Below are 22,885 nucleotides of genomic sequence, written 5' to 3'. Positions count from 1 at the left end.
AAGCAAACTCACAAAGACAGAATCTAGAATATAGGTTATCAGCGGATGGGGCGGGGATACAGAATGGAAAATTAAGGGCTTAAAATGTACAGGGTTCCAATGTGGAATGATGGAAATGTTTAGGTAATGGATGATGGTGATGGTAGCACAACACTGTGAATGCAATTAACAGCGCTGAAACATATTCTGGGGAAGCAGACTTGGCCCAGTGGTTAGGGCGTCCGTCTACCACATGGGAGGTCCGCAGTTCAAACCCCGAGCCTCCTTGACCCATGTGGAGCTGGCACATGTGCAGTGCTGATACGCGCAAGGAGTGCCGTGCCACACAGGGGTGTCCCCCGCATAGGGGAGCCCCACACACAAGAAGTGTGCCCCGTAAGGAGACCCACCCAGCATGAAAGAAAGTGCAGCCTGCCCAAGAATGGCGCCGCACACACGGAGAGCTGACACAGCAAGACGACACAACAAAAACAGATTCCTGTGCTGCTGACAACAGAAGCGGACAAAAGGAAGAACATGCAGCAAATGGACACAGAGAACAGACAACTGGGGCGGGGGGGAAGGGGAGAGAAATAAATCTTAAAAAAAAATATTCTGAATATGATTAAAAGGGGAAATGCTAGATTGTTTATATGGTAAAAGAATAAATTTTGTTTTAAAACCATGGACCTACACTACAGAAAAGTGAACCTTAAGTTAAAGCATGGACTTTAATTAATTGTGCAATTGTAAAATCATGCTATCACCAACTGTAAGAAATGTTCCATACCAGTACAATGTACTGGTGGTGGGGTAGTATATGGGAATCCTGTATTTTATGCATGATTATTCTGTAAATCTACAACTTCTTTCATAAAAAATTTTAAATTTAAATTTAAAAATACATAAATAGTACAAAAAAGGAAAACCATTTAATCATCTGAATAGGTGCTTTGAAAATGGATAAAATTCAACACATAGCTGATCTAAAAAATTAATTAAAAAGGGGCTAGGTAGGATTCCTTAACATGATTTAAAAACCAAAACAAAAAAAACAAGCATAGCTTGTTCAACACTTCACTAATGGTAAAAAACAATATAGGGATTTCCATTAAAGTCAGAATTAAACCAAGAATGACATCCTTTCACAACTATTACGATATTCTACAAGTCCTAACTAAAGCAATAATAAATGAAGCAAAGCACAACCATTATCTGCAGATGATATTATCTAAGGAGAAAACCCAGGAGAATCAAACACTAAACATTAAGAGAATTCAATAAATTACTGGAATAGAAAATAAACCAAAATGAATACAGAAAAAAAGACCAGAAATAATCACCTAGAAAATAAAATGGGAAAATATCCCAATCATAAAAGGAAAAAAAGACAATAATAATCATCTTAAGAATTTTAGCAGGCTTGCCAAGAAGACCACAAAACTTTTTTAAGGGAAAGAACAGCAGACTTTGGGTAAATCAAGTAAAAGGCCATACTCCTGGATGGAAAAATACAATATTATAAGAATGTCAATTATTTACAAATTACTTTCTAGCTTTACTGTAATTCTAATTAAAACCCTAATTAGATTGTTGGAACTTGCCAATTTCAAGTATTTATTCATAAGAATAAAGCAGTAAAAATAGCTAAGAAAAGCCTGAAAATGAAGAAGTGGTAACTCCATCCACCAGATAGTCACACATTTTATGAAGCAAAAATAATTAAAACACTTGAGTACAGATATAAGCACTGATTGCAAAAAAAAGCAATGAAACAGAAAAGACAATTCTCCAGTCTGAAGTACATATAAGAATTTAGTACATGATCAAGATTGTGTCATAATTCAATATGGAAAGAAAGACCTACTATATAAGATAGTGTTTAGTTAAATATTTGGGAAAAAATAATTTAATTCTTCACTTTACCTCATGTACCAAATACATGTAAAGAATAAAGGCTCAGCTTGCCAGGAGCGTAAGAAGATGGACACTGTCTAAAGAAATGCAACTGGGCAGAGCCTCCCTCAAGAGCAGTCTAGGGGGAAACGGACTTTGGCCCAGTGGTTAGGGCGTCCGTCTACCATATGGGAGGTCCGCGGTTCAAACCCCGGGCCTCCTTGACCCATGTGGAGCTGGCCATGCGCAGTGCTGATGCGCGCAAGGAGTGCCGTGCCACGCAAGGGTGTCCCCCGCGTGGGGGAGCCCCACGCGCAAGGAGTGCGCCCGTGAGGAAAGCCGCCCAGCGTGAAAAGAAAGAGCAGCCTGCCCAGGAATGGCGCCGCCCACACTTCCCGTGCCGCTGACGACAACAGAAGCGGACAAAGAAACAAGACGCAGCAAACAGACACCAAGAACAGACAACCAGGGGAGGGGGGGAAATTAAATAAATAAATAAATCTTAAAAAAAAAAAAAGAGCAGTCTAGGCCATCTATCAAGAAGCCCAAAAACATCTCTGTAGGTCTGCGGGTCAAACCCTGGGCCTCCTTGACCCGTGTGGAGCTGGCCCTTGTGCAGTGCTGATGCCCGCAAGGAGTGCCTTGCCACACAGGGGTGTCCCCCGCATAGGGGAGCTCCATGAGCAAGGAGTGCACCCCTTAAGGAAAGTCGCCCAGAGCAAAAGAAAGTGCAGCCTGCCCAGGAATGGCGCCGCACACACGGAGAGCTGACGCAGCAAGATGACGCAACAAAAAAAGACACAGATTCTGGGTGCCACTGACAAGAGTACAGGCAGACACAGAAGAACACACAGCAAATGGACACAGAGAGCAGACAACTGGGGGGAGGAGGTGGGCAAGGGGAGAGAAATAAATAAAAAATAAATCTTAAAAAAAAAATGCATGGCCGGGAGAGCAGATGTCGCCCAATGGTTGGGCGCCTGCCTCCCATTTATGAGGTCCCAGGTTCATTCCCTGGTACCTCCTAAAAACAAAACAAAAAGAAAGCATGGCCCCCTTTTAGGCAGAAAAAAACTAAATTTTTTCAAGACTTTTGCATGGCACATCACATCTCCCTCATGGTAAATGTAAACAGAGAGACGAAAGTATTTTTCCATCTGCTAACCAGGAAGGCACAATCTTAATTGAGTAGTTCTGATTAGCCACTGTGTGACAGGGCTTGAGGGAAAAGGTCACCTTGAGAAGCACATCTCCACCACTCCTCCCCATCTACCACCCCACCACCCCCAAATAGCTCATACTGATTCTGAAATGCTCTGTGCTTGGCAGAGGAGGAAACAAGAGAGTGCTCTGTTCAGTTCCTGCTGGGAACTTACTGAGAGTCCACATGACTGAGGCTGCTGTATTCAGCCTGCTGTTCCTAAGGTCCCAAGAACCATGTTTCTGTGGACAGGAGAGAACAGCAAATGAGATGCACACCCCATGCCCAGCACAAGCAGTCGTGCGGATGCCCACCAGTGGATTTCATTTAAAGACATCTGTGCCTCCAGTATGCACTAGGTACTATATATTTGCTCTATTTTAAACTCCCCAAAAAAAGTTCAAAGAAGAGACTATTTTCCTGGCGACCTATTTTGGTAATGCTGGTAAACAACACTTTTTCCTGAAATAGAAAATGAAGCGTGGAAACCAAAAGGCTCTAGGGCACACACAACATTGCACCAGTTAAACATTTTGCTAGGTAGAGGGACTTGGGTTCAGTTAGCTGAAGTGACAAAAGCATCCTGAGAGTGGCCTGAGGAACACGTTGGTGCTGACAATAAAAAGTAAAGCTTAAAGGATAATGGAATGGTCAGGCTAGACAGTGGCCAGTAATAAGCACACACAGTATGAGAGCCTCTGGAGCAGCTGAAGTACAGAAAAGTTCTCTCCACTGAGCACTCCTCACAACTCACCCCCATCCCCAGCAGCGACCACAACACAGAAAGGGAAAGTTTTATTCCACTGCAATAAAATTTTAAAGTTTAATACCAAAATTAACAAAAGGACCTCCACTTTAAAGCAGGTAGTTTTAGGAAATTACAGTATCAATAAATATGAGTAGAATACTAGAAAAAAATTTCTTGGATCTAGAATTGGACCGATTGGGGGTTTAAAGTCCAGCTCCAGGGAAATGGACTTGGCCCAGTGGTTAGGGCGTCCGTCTACTACATGGGATGTCCGCGGTTCAAACCCCGGGCCTCCTTGACCCGTGTGGAGCTGGCCCAGCGCAGTGCTGATGCGTGCAACGAGTGCCGTGCCACACAGGGGTGTCCCCCGCATAGGGGAGCACCACGCCCAAGGAGTGCACCCCGTAAGGAGAGCCGCCCAGCGCGAAAGAAAGTGCAGCCTGCCCAGGCATGGTGCCGCCCACACTTCCTGTGCTGCTGACTACAACAGAAGCGGACAAAAGAAACAAGACGCAGCAAATAGACACAGAGAACAGACAACCGGGGGAGGGGGGGATTAAATAAATAAATAAATCTTTAAAAATAAATAAATAAAGTCCAGCTCCATTACTTATTAGAAGCAAGTTACTGTATATTTCTCAGCTTCGGTGTCCTATCTGGGGAAACAAGTTTAACACTCATGGTGGTAGGGGCTCCAAAGATGGCCGCCAGGGTTCCTTCTCTCCTGGGTCAGGTATCCCACCCGCCCCACAAAGCGGGGGACTCTTCCATCTCCTTGAGTCTGGGCTGGCTCTGTGACTTGGTTTGACAGTAAAGAGGCAGAAGTGACCTGTGTAACTTCCCAAGTTGAGCTTTAAGAGGCCTACAGCGTTGGCTTTCGTGTACTTGCTATTGAAAGTTTGGGAACCCAGCTACCATGGTATGACACAGGTAAGCCAGGTGGTGAGGCCATGGGGAAAGCACCACAGCACTCCAGCCGCCAGCCCCAGCAGGGCCCTCGGCCCCCAGCCATGTGAGCGGCAACCTCCCAGTCTGGAGCACATATAATAACTTCGTTCATGATCAAATTGCATCATACTTTAACATGAAAAGACTTAATAAATAGTGTTTGTTACTTATTTGGGAAAAAATTAACTTTTTAACTCTTCACCTCACTTCTTATACCAAATACGTTTCAGATGAATTACAAAGAGAGTCAATTTACCGAGAGTACAATGAGAGACACTCTCCAAAAAAAGCAGTGTGAAATGACACAGCCTTCTCGGAGAACGGTCTATGGATATTCACCAAAAACATTAACTATCTTGGATGTTTCAACTCAGGCAAGCGTCCAGGTGATTATGGGCCTAACTGACCACATGTGAAGTAGGAAAACTGCCCAGCTGAGTTCAGTCAAGATTTATTAAAAAGAAAATCCCACAACACAGTGATAATAAATGGTGGAGGCTGTTTTCAACCACCAACTTTGGGGATGGTTTGTTGCACAGCACTACGCAGCTAAAACACCCGTTAAGGAAGAGACTGCTGACTCGCTGTTAATATCCATTCTACCTTCCTTTCTCCGATAATTGAACTCTTGAGTTTTAGCTGGACAAATGGCCTCTCAACCAAATAGCACACTTACTAGTTTGCCCACAGCTAAGTGTGACCCTAGGACTAGCCTCTGGCCAATGGTATGGGAACGAATAGGATATAAGCAGCTTTCAGCTGTACTCTTTAAAGAAGAGAACCTGTCTCCCTGGCCCCGGCCATCCTTCCTGTGGGGAGAAAACAAACTTGATAGCTGGCGCTGGAGCGGCCCCCTTCCATCATGAGGTGGAGCCATGTGTTAAGGATGGCAGAGGAACATGACAGGAGGAGCTAGGCTCTCTGATGCAATCAAGACCATCCTGCCAGCCCTGGACCACAGTTATTCTGGAGGCTATGCTGCTTCAAGCCTGACTTAAAAATAATATACCACTCGAAAAGCTGTTATAAAGATTAAACGTGACAAGGCATATAATGTATCCAGTATGATGTGTGGCACAGAGCAGGTTAGCCCCTTTACAGGCCCTAAATGCTCAGAGGCTCCAGCAGGGAATATAGCTACTCTGTCAACCTTACTTGAGAGAAGAGGCCTCATCTATTTTCTCTGTAAGCAAGCCCAAGGTTTCAGTGGGACATGTGTAAAGAGAAAAGTCAATCCTGGAGATCCATATCCAAATCAATCTCGGTGATCCACAGGACAGCAGAGGGTGAAGGCAGAGCAATCTCAGTTGTGTTTCCCAAAGCCTCCCCTTTGCCATTTTAAATGACCACACCATTACTCCTTTCCGACATGTCTCAGACATACGGAGGTGTTTCTAGATACGAGATCAGAGAAGCATGGGGCCTTACCTCTGGAGACTTTGTAAACCTCGTAGAAAGAATAGAAGTGGAAGCCCAGGGAAGCAAACAGATAAAGACATAGCTCCCACCTGGGCAGCATCGCTTCTCGCCACACGGGCTCCCGATACCCACATTCAGAGTTCTAGGAAGAAAAACAGAAACAAAACAGTAAGACATGGACATGGCACTACAGAGCAGCTTCTTATCATCAACACAGAGACACATCACTATTCCAAGGGATATAGATACAACCCCATTCAGACCTCCTGCTCCCAACGACCGCCCCCCACCCCGCAAACACACACACACAGCCTGCCTGCCCAGGCTGGTCAGGTCTTTCCTGTGAGCTCCACGGCCTCCCTCTGCCTCCCATCCGGTACGTATTGCACAGAACCATCTTCTCCACCCACCCCCATGGAGAGGAACTGCAGAGAGTAGGGACCAAAATCTCTGACTTCCCAGCATCTGGCAATGCCTGGAATGTAGTAAGAATGGACTCCTAAGTGTTCCCTAAATATAAATGACTTCGAAAGCCAGAGTAAGAGAATTGAGTGGCCAAGGCCATGAGCAGGATGTCAGCGGCAATGGGTCCCTAAGGGGAGTCCCAGCCGAGCTTCGACGACCTCGTGAAGGGCTTTGTGATGGGTTGTGTGGTGCGCCTGGCAGCCACCTTTTCCTGTCTCAGGATCAGAATGGGGCTGGGAGCCGATGGGAAAACCACAGTGCAGAGGGGCCGCACCTGTGGCACCTTCCTGGCCATTGGAATGGGCCCGTGATGCTAACGGAGGCGCACCTACGCCTTCCCATCAGTCCCAGCCCACATACTATAATAAAACAAAATCCCTGAGTTTAAAATAAATCAATAATAAGCCTGAGTAAAAGAGAGCGACAATCTCCAAACATCAAATCGTGTCCCAGAGTTGTTTATAAGGATAGACTAACACTGCGCTCCCATGCTTCTCTGCACTTCTTAAAGGGAGCTACATAAACCGAGGCAGCTGTGGCAGACGGGCACTGCCCACCCCCACACCTCCCAACCCGCCACCCCATATTCAGTCTCCATATTCACACCATGTTCAAATTTTTAGTTGGACAGATGGCCACCAAGCTGAACCCTACATTGTAGCCAATGTGCACACCTGACTAGGCTCTGGCCAAAGGCGTGTGAGTGAGGGGACATGGGCTGCGGTCATCCCGTCTCTTCCGTGCCTTCCTGCTGGATGAGGTTGGAGCGACCACCTTCAACCGAAGGGCGAAGCCACATGGAAAAACAAGATAGAAAGACCTCAGTCCCCAACTCCATGGACTACCCCTATAAAACCACCCTGGACCACGTATATCTGGGCTGTTACATTAGAGAAAAATGTGCTTCTCTGGTGTTTAAGCCTCTGCTATTCAAGATCTCTCTGTTATAGAAGCCGTGCGTATATTCTAAGTCATAGTGCAGTAAAGGAAAGTCAGGTCCTGACAATTCTGCAAGTAAAATGACCAGTTCCCCAGTAAAAAAGAGCTACTTAAACTTAAGCCCTTTCATGTCACTCGTTTTTTAAACCTCTCACACTTGTCTCATTGTAGATGTCAAATTCAATTAAGAACAAAAATTATAAGTCCCAAGCAAACATGTCTATCATGTGGCAGTAAAGCCCCAAAACAGAATTCACAGATTATCTCATGTTCTCTTCAAAATAACCTGGTGAAATGGGCAAAGCAAGGGAGGGAGGCATTTTACAGAAGAAAGTGAAGCTCAGTGAGGTCACGTTGTCAGAAACAACTGAGCCAGGGCTCAGATCCTGCTCTTGTGGGCACCCAGCCCCTCCCCTCGCTCTCCCACAGTGGACCCATTAATGCCCAGTGACAAAGTTACCCTTCCTTGGTGCTAGCTCAGAATCAGCCCCATAGACTCTTATCTGCAGGGTTCAGGAAGAGAGCAGGGAGGGAAATAAACGTTTCTGCTTTCATGAAATAGGAGGTCAGAAATCCACGGTCCTCCACCCAGAGTGTCCCATTATAATTACCTGAAGTCACCCAAGAAGTTCAGTCTAGGTTTCTCATACAACCCAAGAGATCCAGACACAACAGCCCCTTTGTCTTTTAATCACAAGGCTCCTAAGCCCTAGTACTTAAATAAGGCTTTTTAAGTTTCCCTGCTAATTTTTTAGATCTACTTCTAGCTTCAGCCATTTCTCTTCAAGCTTTATTTTCAAAGACCTGGCATCTCTCGGAATAAATTAAGGTTTCTTTCTGGAACTTTGTAGGAGTATCATAGTCTTCCCTTTAGTGGGAAGTTAACTTTAAGTTCTTGGTTTCCTAATTTCTCTTTGTGGAGGTCCAGTTGATCCCCCACTCTGACTCCCCCTCGCTAAGGTAAATTCAGCTGGCAGCGCTCACCCAAAACTCCTCACAAGGAAACAATGTACAGATGATCCTGCAGACTGTAATTTCCTCCAGGCTGTACACTTTCTTCCTAAAATAACATCACCAGACCCCCACTCATGTGCTTCCTGTGGCCCTAGCAGAAACTGTTATGAAATGTCTTTGCTCTGAGACCTCATTTTCTCGCCTCTTCACAAAGTGCTATCTTCACTTTCTGGACCTCCACCATCAGAAAGACTCTCTCCTGTCCAAAAGTCCCAGTAAATAAAGCTCATGCCTGATTATGTGCCCAGTGCATTCTTTGATCTTGTGGCTGCCCTGCCCCATGTGCTTCAGGAGCTGGGCTGGAACACTTCTTTCAAAGGACACTGGTACTGTACAGCATAACCCTCTCACCTCATTAAGAATCAGTGGTTAGGGGAGAGTTCAACTCCTAAAAACGCTACTGAGATTTAAACATACACAATCTTGTGGATTCCATGAAAGTACCAGAAACACTGGTTTGTTTGTTTTTTAAAAAGGTTTTCAGGGACATTCTTACCTGTGGCAATTTCCCAGCACTAATGGGTTAACTCTCAAAGAACCAGAAAATTCAGTTTTAAAACACTAATCGGGAAGGAGATGTGGCTCAAGCAATTGGGCTCCCATCTACCATATAGGAGCTCCAGGGTTCAATTCCCAGGCCCTCCTGGTAAAGACAAGCTGGCCCATACGGCAAGCTGGCCTGAGCGGAGTCCTGACCTGCACAGCGTGCTGACCCACACAGGAGTGCCGGCCCGTAAGCAAAGCTGGCACAGCAAGATGATGCAACAAAAAGAAACACCGAGGAGAGACAATAAGAGATGCAGTAGATCAGGGAGCTGAGGTAGCACAAAAGATAGAGCGCCTCTCTCCCATTCTGGAGGGTCCCGGGATCGGTTTCCAGTGCTGCCTAAAGAAAAGACAAGCAGACACAGAAGAACACACAGAAAATGGACACATAGAGCAGAGAGCAGAGTGCAAAAACAGCAGGGGTGAGGAATAATTTTCTAAAAAAACAAAAAAGTATCTTTTCTGAGGATGCTCTTCTTCACTGTATTATGTATGTTTTTCAGACACATACAAAAAGATACATAAATCCACTAACAACAAAGCAGCAAGGTGATGTCCTCTGGTCTAAAATTAGGGAACTGGAACAAATAACCACTACCTGACAAGGGCAAAGGGTTCTAGCAACAAGCAGAACTGAGGGGTAGGAAGGCCAGCTATGCCACTTACTGGTTAAGGAAACTCAACTGCCCAAATAAGTTTCATTGTAGGGTTGTTGAGTGGATACAATGTCAAATGCTCAGTCCAGGGTCTGACACAGAGGTAAGCATCCAATAAATATTATTTATGATTTGTCCAACAGTAACCAGTTGGTGAAATTAATTCAGCAGAAGCCTCCCTAACCAGAACTGGTTTTCCTCCTGAATGGATGACATCTAACTGGCCTTAGGTGGCAGGTGGCTGTCTTGCCTGCAGCAGATCAGCATCCCTGGAGCTCCCTGGAGCTCACTCTCCACATCATGGGCCATCACTGCTAACCTGCAAGTTCTTTTTTTTTTTTCAGATTTATTTATTTTAATTTATTTCTCTCCCCTCCCCCCACCCAGTTGTCTGTTCTCTGTGTCCATTCACTGTGTGTTCTTCTGTGTCTGCCTGCATTCCTGTCAACGGCACCAGGAATCTATGTCTCTTTTTGTTGGGTCATCTTGCTGCATCAGCTCTCCATGTGTGCAGAGCCACTCCTGGGCAGGCTGCACTTTTTTCACATGGGGCGGTTCTCCTTGAGGGGCGTACTCCTTGAGCATGGGGCTCCCCTATGCAGAGGACACCCTTGCATGGCACGGCCCTCCTTGCGCGCATGAGCACTGCACATGGGCCAGTTCATCACACAGGTCAGGAGGCCCTGGGTTTGACCCTGGACCTCCTATGTGGTAGGTGGACGCTCTGTCAGTTGAGCCAAATCCACTTCCCAAGTTCTCTTCTTCTTCCCACACCCAACCCAAAACCACCCTGGAGAGAAGCAAACTGTCTTTCCCAACCACCTGGAGAGCCTCTACCCAATGTCTCTTTCCTACCACCTCTCCTTATCCCAGAGGGATGATATTCAGGACTAGTACTCTCACCTGTTATCTCATCACTCACAAGTCCATAAACGCTATCTCCATAGGAGAAAACAAAAAACAAAAACAAAAACCCATACTATCCCCTTTTTTTTTTAAGATTTATTTATTTATTTATTTAATTCCGCCCCCCCTCCCCCAGTTGTCTGTTCTCTGTGTCTGTTTGCCGCATCTTGTTTCTTTGTCCGCTTCTGTTGTCGTCAGCGGCACGGGAAGTGTGTGCGGCGCCATTCCTGGGCAGGCTGCACTTTCTTTCGCGCTGGGCAGCTCTCCTCACGGGGCGCACTCCTTGCGCGTGGGGCTCCCCTACGCAGGGGACACCCCTGCATGGCAGGGCACTCCTTACGCGCATCAGCACTGCGCATGGGCCAGCTCCACACGGGTCAAGGAGGCCCGGGGTTTGAACTGTGGACCTCCGATGTAGTAGACGGACGCCCTAACCACTGGGCCAAGTCCGTTTCCCTACTATCCCTTCTTAACAGACCTTTCCTCCTTACAATCCTTTTCAACTCTTGCCCACTAATTTCAGGAAAACTACTTTCCCCCAAGATTTTTTACCCCTCTGTTCACTTCAACTATGAACCCAGAAAGCAAATAAGAGTGAATACATGTTTAAAAGGATATAATGATGCAACAGTATCAAGGAAAAGGAAAGCTATACATTTGGGAACATAACTAGAATACTTTTTAAAATGTCCAAACCCTTAGAAGTTCCCGAACCTACAGAAAGTTCTCACGTTTCTATACCTCATTCTCTAAATAACCATATTCTTCTAAGCACACGCAATCATGGTAAAATCAAAGAAGTTCTTATTCAAATGTGTTGGCATCGTTTTTCTATTTTTCATGCATAGATTCAGTTCTGCAGCAACCTTATCAGTTAAATAGGCATCTGTGGGACTGCCTAGAAAATAATCACCATTCATAACACTTTCTAGAAGCACCAGTCAATCTATAAGAACACAACCTATTTCTAAGTCAGAATCCACCCGATCAATCTACATAATGGGGTTTCGCATTGACATGTGAAAGCTGAAAAGGGAAGGTGCAGAGGTGTGTCTGAGAACGTGTCACTGGGCTGGGAACACTGCTTAGGACCGTGAAGAAGAAAAAAATGGGGACAGTTAGTGAAGAAAGAATAGAAGCCAAGTGGCAGAGCATTTATGTTTGCAATTTGGGATTTGAGTATACAGAAAAACCTCAGGCTTCTGAGCTGGGGAATTTTAATTTCTCAATGAAGCTTCAAAAGACATCTCTTGACACTGTGCTAGAGTCTGGAGGCAGGGAGGTCAGCAAAACAGGCCCTCAGTGGCAAGTGGAGAGAAAGTGCTGGGACCAAGCAACAAATATGAGGATCAATTATTAATAGCTGCACCTTGCATCAAACTAGCCAGGAGGCAGTGAAAATAAAAGAGGAAAATAAACATAAAACAGCAACTCCAAAGTAGCAAGACTGCAGGATCTCAAAGCTAAGTATTACTTACGTGAGAAATTCAAGGCAAGTGAAAATGTAGAGATAGAAAATGCATTTACTATGAGGCATTAGAAGGATATCGTGGCTGAGGTGTCCCTGGGCTTAGAGGGAAGAATGGTAGGACTGGAATACAGGGAGCTTTCTACCTCTATGTGGAGAACAGGAGCCCCATGTTGGATATTTGAACAAAAAAGCATTTATCCAGGGAATTATGGAACTGAAAAGCACCACAGAATAAAACTGTAGCCATCAAGTGGCAAGAATTTCTCAGCTAACAGCTTTTTCGATACTGGAGCAATTTACATTTGCATTAACTTTTGTAATTTAATACTCTGTTTGCTTTCAAAGAGGTCATCTTCCTGCTCAGGGAGACGTGACCTGCCCATGGACTCAGAGATGCCAGTGAGGAGCAAATATGAGAACCTGAGTTCCCAAGTCCCTCTTGCCTACAGACAAAAATCCTGTTCCTTCACCTTGGCAGAAAAGCATGGCTCACAGCGCTGAAGCCTGAAACATGCATTAAAAAAACTGCTGTAAGATGCTCGTTCCCCAGCAATTTCCCATCCCATTTCAAAAGTACTTTATTTCCAATGCATACAACAAATGAATTCTAACACTTCAATTTAAAATTTTGTCTGCTCCTCAATCTGGATATCAAGCACTAAATGGGCAATAACCAAAATCCAAATGCACCAGAGGACTTTAAAAAGGCAACTTTTAAAAAAAAAGCTTTCACAGCACTGACATTTCTTTGATAATCCTTTAGCAGCACTATCACCCTCACCACTTCTACCTACTAACTGCTCAATGTCCTAAACGAGATTTTCTGCCACCAAGCTTTCTTATAGTACAGTGACAGCTATACTGTAAGTAATATTTACAAATTGCCTATGGTGAAAAAGTACAAGAACTATCTAATTTAATCTTCATAATAATCCATTTAGGTTGGTATTTCTGGTATTCCAATTTTACTCAAGAGGAAAGCAAAGTCCAGAAAGGTTAAGAAACTTGCTCAAAATCACACAGGTAGTAAACATTGGACTTTGATTCAAACCTACCAAGTCCAACTCCAGAGTCTTCTTTCTAGTCACCTATTACAGAGTGCACTTGATTCATTTTTTTTCCAAAATGTATAATGAAATCAATGCATTAAGAATTCTAAAAGGTAAAATAAGCTATATAAATGCAAAAGATTTTTTTCAAAGTCATTTATAGTTTAAGTACTCCCTAAGAAGAAGAAGAAAAAATCTGAAAATCAACTGTGAAATCAAAATGCACACAAAAAATGCAACTCCTGTACATCCCTTAAGGGATTTACTAAAGAAGGCAAACTAGACCAAACCAATTTATTTTGGATATTCAGAGGGGAAAGTGTGCAGTTAAGTAGCAATAAGGGCTGAGTAAAATTGAAGCAGCTCTAAATTCAGAAGCAAATGAGCACTGTGAAAACCACAAAGTAATAAAAGTAAAGGATGCCACTGAAATGACAATGACTTTGAAGCAAATGAGACAACGCGGGAGGGGGAGAATATTTTAGTACATTTTGGTAAAAAATGGTATGAGACTTCTGTCTTTCTGCAGAGTCCAATTTGATGAAACAGTGGCCTATTTCACAGATTCTAAACTACATGACTTTCCCCAGGAAAACCAAGTCCAGACTAACAGTATCTTCCCACATCAGAGTTTTCCCCAAACCCTAGTCTACCCACATAATACTAAGAGGAAAGAAACACTTCTCCAAATCCAGAAAGGCTGAAAGAGGAGCGATTCAATAGGAAGCAGTCAGCTGAAGTGGGTGAAATGTCTAATCACAGAATTTTAAAATATGTACTATTTTCAAATCTGCACCAAAACATTATGTATCACGGCACAACAAACCATCCCAACACTCAGTGGCTTAAAACAACAATGATTTATTCTTTCTCATGAGCCCATGGGATGGCCGTCTGGGCAGTGCTTCCGATTTCCCTTGGAATCATTCACGGACCACAGTCCCCTCACGGTTTAATGGGGGCTGGGGACCCCAGATAACCTCACTCACATGTCTGGCATTTGGGGCTGTCAGCTAGGCTCCTCGGTCCTCCCCAGGGGGCACTCATCCAGTGTAGGCTAGACTAGTTTTCTTCACAGCATGGTGGTGGCAGGGTTCCAGGAGAACAAAGGAGAGAGGTGCAAGGTGTCTTAGGACCAGGCTCCAGAATTCATGCGACATCACTTGCCAAGTTTTATTGGTCAAAGCAAGTCAAAAGGCCAAACCAGATTCAAGAGAGAGGAGAAAAGAGAAAAAGAGATTCTATCTCTCTATGGGAGAAGCAGCAATGGCACCTTAAAAAAGGGCAGGACATGGGAGGTCCGCGGTTCAAACCCCAGGTCTCCTTGACCCGTGTGGAGCTGGCCTATGCGCAGTGCTGATGCGCACAAGGAGTGAACCCCGTAAAGAGAGCCGCCCAGCGCGAAAGAAAGTGCAGCCTGCCCAGGAATGGTGCCGCACACAGGGAGAGCTGACACAACAAGATGACACAACAAAAAGAAACACAGATTCCCGTGCCGCTGACAACAACAGAAGCAGACAAAGAAGAAGATGCAGCAAATAGACACAGAGCAGACAAAGGGGGGTGGGGAGGGAAGGGGAGAGAAATTTTTAAAAAAATAAAAATATTAAAAAAATAAAAATAAAAAATAAAATAAATAAAAAAAGGGACACAATCTACTACTCCATGTATATTATGATTACTAATAAATAAAACTGGAAAGTTAGTGGAAGGATTTTACTTCCCAGTGGGTCTTAACTACATAAAATGTTACGAAGGCTGTTGTTCTATATATATATAACGTATGAAGGAAATATATTTGTTCCCAAATCAGAATCTCATGATCAACGGGAAGCTTGTCACCTGGTCTTGTCTCTAGCTAGGCTGGGAACTCCTTCTACAGTAACGCACCTGACCATTTCTATTAACATTACAAGGCAGGAACCTCTGTCTCTAAGCAGTTCTGAGTGTTACCATGTTTTTCCTGAGTCAAAATCTGCCTGTTTCCAAAAATCTTCTGCCACTAGTCCTAGCTGACCTTCTTGGAACTAAATGCATGGAGGCAGGATGTTGTGATAGCTTAGAGGACAACTCTGCAATCAGAATGTCAGAGCTGGAGTCACAGCTTTGCCACTTTCTAGCGGTGTGAACTAGGGCAAGTTGTATGTAACTTCTCTGTGCCTCAATTCCCTTATTTGTAAAACAGGGACAACAATTATTACCTCATAATGTTGCTGTGAGGATTAAATTAGTTTGTAAAGTGAAAGAAGCATGCCTTGGACACACTAAGCTCTGAAATGCTTAGCCTTGTTATCAGCGTTATTGCTATTACTAAGTGGACTGAAAAGGTTTTCCAATACTCCTTCAATATTTGAAGATAATTACATGCCACCCACTCCAACCCAAGCCCCCTTCCAGGAGAGATGTCCATGGCTCCTTCAACCACTCCTTTCATGACTTGGTTCCCAGGCACTTCACCGTTCTGTTTGTCAGCTCTCCCCTATAATATAGTATCTAAAACCAAAATCAGGGAAACGGACTTGGCCCAGTGGTTAGGGCATCCGTCTACCACATGGGAGGTCCGCAGTTCAAACCCCGGGCCTCCTTGACCCGTGTGCAGCTAGCCCATGCGCAGTGCTGATGCACGCAAGGAGTGCTGTGCCATGTCCCCCGCGTAGGGGAGTCCCACGCCAAGGAGTGCACCCATAAGGAGAACCACCCAGCGTGAAAGAAAGTGCAGCCTGCCCAGGAATGGTCCCGCCCACACTTCCCGTGCCGCTGATGACAACAGAAGCGGACAAAGAAACAAGACGCAGCAAACAGACACAGAGAACAGACAACCGGGGGAGGGGGTGGAATTAAATAAATAAATAAATAAATCTAAAAAAAAATAAAAATAAAAAAATAAAACCAAAATCAAAACTCCTGATGTGGCAAGACCATCACTGCTTTTCTTTCAGAAAATACACTTCAGATAATGCAATCTTAGACCCTTTTATTCATTCAACATTCAACAAATGTTAATGAGCTACAACTGAGAGCTAGGAACTATGCAAGCTTTAAAGACAAAATATAAAAATCCCATCTGTGGTAGACAGAACAATGGTCCCCAAAGATGTCCACGCCCTAATCCCCATAACCTGTGAATATGTTACCGTACTTGGCAAAAAGGACTTTGCAGATTTGATTAAGGATTTGTGATGAGAAGATTATCCTGGATTATCCAGTGGACCAAGTGTAACCACAGGTGTTTTTATAGGAGAGAGGCAGGAGGATCAAAGACAGAGATATGACAGCGACAGCAAGAAGTTGGAAGGACGTACTGTGAAGACAGAAAAAGGGGCCACAAGCCAAGGAATGAAGGCAGCCCTGGAAGCTAGGAAAGGCAGAGAAACAGATTCTCCCCGGGAGACTTCTACAGGAATGCAGCTCTGCCAACACTTTGGACTTCTATCCTCCAAACAAATTAGAGTTGTTTTAAGCCACTAAATTTGTGGTATTTGTTACTGCAGCAATAGGAAACTGATACACCATCTCTGCCCTCAAGGAATTCATGGGCTAGTGGGAGGAAAGTACCTAACTAAATGACTCATATCAAACACTAGAGTTTTTCAATCCAACTATGAAAAACTTCAAAAATATACTCTTGGCAAGTGGCCCAGTGGATAGGGCATCCATCTATCACATGGGAGGTCCACGGTTCAAACCCCGGGCCTCCTTGACCCATGTGGAGCTGGCCCATGCGCAGTGCTGATGCGCGCAAGGAGTGCCCTGACAGGCAGGGGTGACCCCGCATAGGGGAGCCCCACAAGCAAGGAGTGCGCCCCCTAAGGAGAGCCGCCCAGCGTGAAAGAAAGTGTAGCCTGCCCAGGAATGGTGCTGCAAACACGGAGAGCTGACATAACAAGATGATGCAACAAAAAGAAACACAGATCCCCGTGCCACTGACAACAACAGAAGCTGACAAAGAAGACGCAGCAAAAAGACACAGAGAACAGACAACCAGGGCAGGGGGGGGAAGGGGAGAGAAATAAATAAATAAATCTTTTTAAATATATATATATTATATATATACACTCTTGGAAGAAAATTAAATTTGAAAATGTTATTTTGTAGTCAATTCTCACTTCAGCATTTTTTGGAGTCCACCTCACAGTCATATCAATCTTATCAAAAAACATAACTCTAAGTCTGTTTTTTTAAGCAGAAAAGTCCAATTTACATATATATGTATATATTTAGGACATACCAGGGATACCTTGTACATGCAAAGTGGGTGCTCAACCACTGGGCTATATCTGCTCCAAGTCTTTTACATGAAAAGCCCTTAAGTCAGATTCCTGTTAAAGACTAGGGGAAAGAAAACAAAACGGGGGGAAGGGAGAGGGTCGATTTCACAAGTCCCTAATTCAAATAAGCTACTGAGGTGATTTTGGATTCTTTGCCCTGAAGATTCTCAGTAATTTATGTTAAGCCTTTTTAATCACCAAGAATCATGTCCACCATATTTTACACTCCTCAGATTAGAGGGATCTGAATGAACAAAATTTTTTTATGATATTCCAAGTACTGTTTATTAAAATATAAAGAAAAAATATATAGGCTTTCAAAAATGAACTGTCCTAAGTAGCCACTATGCAGATAAAAAAAATCAAATGCCTCAGAGACCCCCTTCTGTCCTTTCCTAAATACTAATGCCACCAAAAGTGACCACTGTCCTGACTTTTACCACCATAGTAGAGCTTTGCCTGTTTTTAAACCTCATATAAATAGAATCACACAACACTTACTTTTTGTGTCTTCTTTTTTTTTTAACTTTGCGAAACTCATCCATGTTTTTGCAGGAGGCAATAAGTTGTTCATTCTTGTCACTGTAAGTGTTCCATAATATAATTTATTTACTCATTTATCCATTCTACTATTGACGAACATTTGGGTTGTTTCCAGTTTGGGGCTATTGTTCATAATATATTCATAATACTGTTCTGAACATTCTTGTACATGTCTTTTAATGTTCTTATGTATGACAATGTTGAGTATCTACCTAATAATGGAATAGCTGGGTCATAGGGGACATGTATGTTCAGCTTTAGCAAACGATACTGCAAAACAGATTTCCAAAGTGGTTATAGTAATTTTCATACACATTACCAATGTAACGAGAATTCTAGTTTATCCATATCCTAACTTAGTATTGACAGTCTATAATTTTTGCCACTCTGGCAACTATGTAGTAATACCTCATTGTAGTTTTAATTTGCATTTCCCTAATTCTGTATCTTGACTTCTCTCTTTATGGAATCTTGAGAGGAAGAGAAGTTATCAACCTTTTCCTGTATTAATTAGTGATTTTTGTGACCTAGTCTATAGACCCTAGACTGTCCCAAGGTCATAAAAATATCTTCCTGCCTTCTGGAAGCCCTATTGTTTTAGCTTTCATATTTAGGTATATGATTATCTTTGTTAATTTTTGCTTATGGAATGAGTTTGGTCATCAAAATTTTGTCCATATGGATATCCAATTGGCCCAGCATCATTTATTGAAAAGTCCATCTTTTCCTCACTGCACTGCAGTATAATCTGCATAAATCTGTCATAAATCAAGAGGCCACACATGTATGAGCCTGTTATGGATTCTCTACTCAATTCCATGGTTGTCTATTCTTGCACCTATATTATAATTACATATTGATCTAGTAGCTTAGTCCTCCAACTTTGCTCTTCTTAGCTCATCTAGAATTTCCATAAACTTTAGAATCAGCTTGTTCACTTCTATTTTTTCAAAAACCCTACTGGAATTTGGGTTGGGATTGCACTGAATCTATGGATTAGATTTGCGGAGCAATGATATTTTTATACTATTAAGTATTCCAACCCGTGAATATGTTGTATCCTCCATTACTTTATTTTGTTGTTGTTGTTTTTCCCCATTAGTTTAAACATTAATTTCTCTAAATAATGTTTTATAATTTTCAGTGTGGCAGACTTGTCCATCTTTTGTTAGACATATTCTAAGATGTTTAATTTTTTGATAGTATTGGTAATTGTATTATGTTTAAACTTCATTTTCTCATTGTTTACCAGTGTGTGATTTATTCTGACCTTGTATCTCTAGTGACCTTACTAAATTTCTATAATGATTCTAACAGTCTGAAGACGCCATTGGATTCTCTATTATATACATAATCATGCAATGTGCAAATATAAGTTATATTTCCTTCTTTCCAATCATTTTACTTTTTTCCTTGCCTTATTACACTAGCTAGGACCTATGCTTCAATGTTGAAAAAAATGAAATAAGTATTGTTGGCTCATAATTTCAAAATGAATGCTTTTAGTATTTGACCATTAAGTATGATGTTTGCTATAGCTTTCGTAAATACTTTTTATATTAATTAAGCACCCTTCTATACCTAGCTTGCAAAGAGTTTTTATCATGATTGGAGATTGACTTTTATCAAATAATTTTTCTTTTATTCTGCTTATATGGTAAATTGCATTTAAAGATTTCCTAATGTTAGACAAAGATTATATTCCTAGAATTAATCCAATTTGGCCATGATTTATTGTTCTTTTTATAGACTGCTAGGTTTGATTTACTAATCCATCGTTTTAATGTTTTTGCACAATTTTCAGTGGAAGTTTGGCCTGTAATATCCTCAACAAGATTTGGTATTTAGGGTATGATGGGCTTATGGAAGAAGCTGGAAAGTGCTCCCTCTTGGTCCTTCCGTTTCATTTCTTTTTTGAATGTTTGGGAATTTTCACTAGTGAAGTCATCTGGGCCTGGAAATTTTGCTATGGAAAGGTTTTTAACTACAAATCCAATTTCTCCCATACATCTAGGAAAGGTTTTTAACCATGAACCCAAAATCTTTAATCCAGATTTTCTAGTTCTCATGTCTCGGGAAAGGTGTTTTATCTTAAAAACTTAACCATTTCATACGAATTTCAAAATTATCACCATGAAATTGTTGATAGCAACATCTAATGACCTTGTGTCTGTGGGACATGTAGTGATAACTATCTTCTTCCCTGACATTGGCAACACCATACACCACTGAAGTTCATTCCCACCCACGGAAATAAAAGGCTGTCACATCAATTTGATATGCACTACGGCAGAAATTCTCTCCAGCAGAATAATCCACAGGAGGAGGAGAGCAGGTAGAGTATGTAAAGAAACTATCAATTCCCTCTCCACCACTTTTATCAACAGAAACAACTGTGAACCCAAGGGAAAGGAGGTGCTAGCAGAGAAGGAAAGAGCTGTTAGCAATGTTCCAGAGTGGCCAGGAAGACCTCTGAAGAAAAAAATCACGAAATTGGGTTCCTAACCTTAGATACCCTACCTGACCCTTCCCCTCACCACCTATCATCCTCACCGCCAACCCTCCACTAAGGGGTCAATAAGTAGAATTCAGAGGGCCATAAACTTATTTTTTTTCTCACACATCTTTATTTTCACTAACTTCCTAACAGAAGTTCAAGATTTCATTTGATTATGAATGTGGCCAACAAATCATAGAAGTAAGAACAGTGCTGGGGACTCTGTCACCAATAAAGTCACACATACTTTTAGACTACAGTGCAGCTTTTACAAATATTGCAAAATATCACCTACGTGAGCATCAGTTCTTTAATTATGGGAGTTGTTTGATCCATGATGGAATCTTGTTATTTTATGCATTGATAAAGAAGCATATATACATTATTCCCACACAATTTTAACTCTGCTTCAATATAATTTGTAACCCTATGTATTTTTTTATGCCTTTTAAAACACGGGCATTGGCTTCAGCAGACTCCAAAGAGGTCTATGGCACAGAAAAGGTCAAGATCACCTGCATAAAATCAAGGATTTGATCCAGGGCAGGGAATGCCATTGCAGCATTAAGGAGCGTTTCCCGTGGGCCAGGCCCTGGGCTGGAAGCAGGAGACACACAGATGAGAAAAGCCCAGGCTGACTAGTTCCTGCTGTTACCCCGAGAGTCGCCATGGACCAGACACCACAAAAATGAACCACAAAAATGACGGCTCTCTCCAGAGGCTTGGTCTTCACTCTGGGTCGGCCCATCCAACCTAAGTCCCAAGGAGGCAGCAAAGCAAACAATACATAGAACACAAGTTTTGATCCAGGAAAGAAAAAGAAAAGTCCAAACCCCAGCCCAACATTTACTAGTGTGTGGCTTGGTCACCTCTCCAAGCCTTCTTTATTCAGCTGTGAACAGGGAGAACACTATCCATCTTTCCCAGTTATTGTAAGGGTTAGAAATAATGTATCTAACACCCTGGCAAGCTTGTGGAACCCATTAAGTTATTGTTTGTTGAACCCTTCAGGTGCGACCTGACTGTCCTTACCCAACCCTTGAGGGTTAGGAGCTGCTAGAGAGAAAGGAGGGTGAAAAAATACAGGGAAGATGGAGCATAAAGAAGGGAAAGAGAAAAATCATACTTTTTCTTCAAAACCCACTACAAAAGCCACCACCTCCTCAAGGAACCCTTCTCTCTCCTCGGCTTGTGTTTCCACAGCACTTAATCACATTGAAGCAGGCACCTAGCTCTGCGAATGAATGAGGAATCCAAAACACATGGGGACAGAAACGAGCCTCGGCTCCACATGATGCAAATCACCGAGGCAGACTTTCCCCCGCCCCAGCCCGACAGCGCCGTCCTGTTCCCAGAGCAACGGACCCAGGACGCAGCTCGTTCCTCAAGACCAATGCCACCCCTCCTACTCACTCCTTCCATCCCCTTGGTAGTGAGTGAGGGGAGGAGGACTTCCCCAAATAAGCACTGGTGACACCTGAAGGCTACATCCAGAACAGATGAGGGGAACTGAGCCCCAAGAGTAAAGGTCAAAAGAAATCGTTAACTTTGGGGTCCTTGGGGTGGCAGCAGTCAGGCAGGAGCTCCCTAATACTGCCAACGGAACTAGAATTCACAATTCCCTGCAACGATGCCGGAAAACAAGGACCAAGCCTAGGCGAGGGACGGGGCAGGGGCGTGCGTGGACTTGGCCTGGCCGGCCCGGCCTCCGGGAACCCCTGCCAGGGGCCCCAGCCCTGCCTCTGCCCGGCGCAGAGCGCGCCCGGTCCCCGTCGCCTTTGTCTCCCCTGCAGAGCGGGGCGCTTCCTCGGTCCCGCCCTCGGGCGCGCACACCAGTACTGGGCAGGGAAACGGAACTTATCTTCTGCATTTCTTTTTTCAACAAAGTAAACTGAGGCTAAACGCCAACACCTAAGCTCCCGGGGCCACCCACCATCACCGGCTACCAACCTCCGGGCTTTCCCGGGCGGCGGCGGCGGCGGCGTTCCCGCGCGCCACGACTTCCCAACAACCCTCTGGCTGTACTTCCGAGTCCCGGCGGCGACGAGCTTTTCCCGGGACGCGCCCTCCTCCCGGCGGCGGGCCTCAGACGGCGCGTGCCCCGCGCCCGCGCGCGCCCTCGGAGCACGCCCCCGCGGCCGTGCCCGCGCGGCCTCGGCGCCAGGCGGCGGCGCTCGACCTCCGCGGCGCGCCTCGGGGCGGGAGCGAGCGGGCGGCGCTGCTGGGGGAGGCGGGGCCAGCGCGCGGCCTGTCTCTCCCGCGCTGCGCGGTTACCTTCCCGCGCCCGCCGGCGGCTGCTCTCGCTCCCGGTCATCCGGGGCTGCCGGGTTCCCGCGCTCA

General features: G+C 44.1%; 1 protein-coding gene across 4 annotated transcripts in view; it reads right to left on the bottom strand.

Moving 5' to 3' along the window:
- HHAT (hedgehog acyltransferase) overlaps positions 1-22,685 on the bottom strand; it is a 373,363-nt gene extending 350,678 nt beyond the window's left edge. For 2 of the 4 annotated variants that reach the window (XM_058275157.2, XM_071207710.1), the window contains exons 1-2: positions 22,496-22,685; positions 6,201-6,333 (exon numbers count right to left, since the gene is read on the bottom strand). In XM_058275157.2, coding sequence (XP_058131140.1) covers positions 6,201-6,291 — 91 coding nt within the window. In that variant the 5' untranslated portion in view covers positions 6,292-6,333; positions 22,496-22,685. Of the gene's footprint in view, positions 1-6,200; positions 6,334-7,330; positions 7,431-22,495 lie in introns of all 4 variants that reach the window. The other 2 variants (XM_058275159.1, XM_023584001.2) reach the window with 2 other exon arrangements.
- Between the last annotated feature and the right edge of the window lie 200 nt (positions 22,686-22,885).

This window comes from Dasypus novemcinctus, chromosome 13, assembly GCF_030445035.2.
Source record: "Dasypus novemcinctus isolate mDasNov1 chromosome 13, mDasNov1.1.hap2, whole genome shotgun sequence".
NCBI lineage: Eukaryota > Metazoa > Chordata > Mammalia > Cingulata > Dasypodidae > Dasypus > Dasypus novemcinctus.
This window is presented reverse-complemented; position numbering and strand designations above follow the sequence as displayed.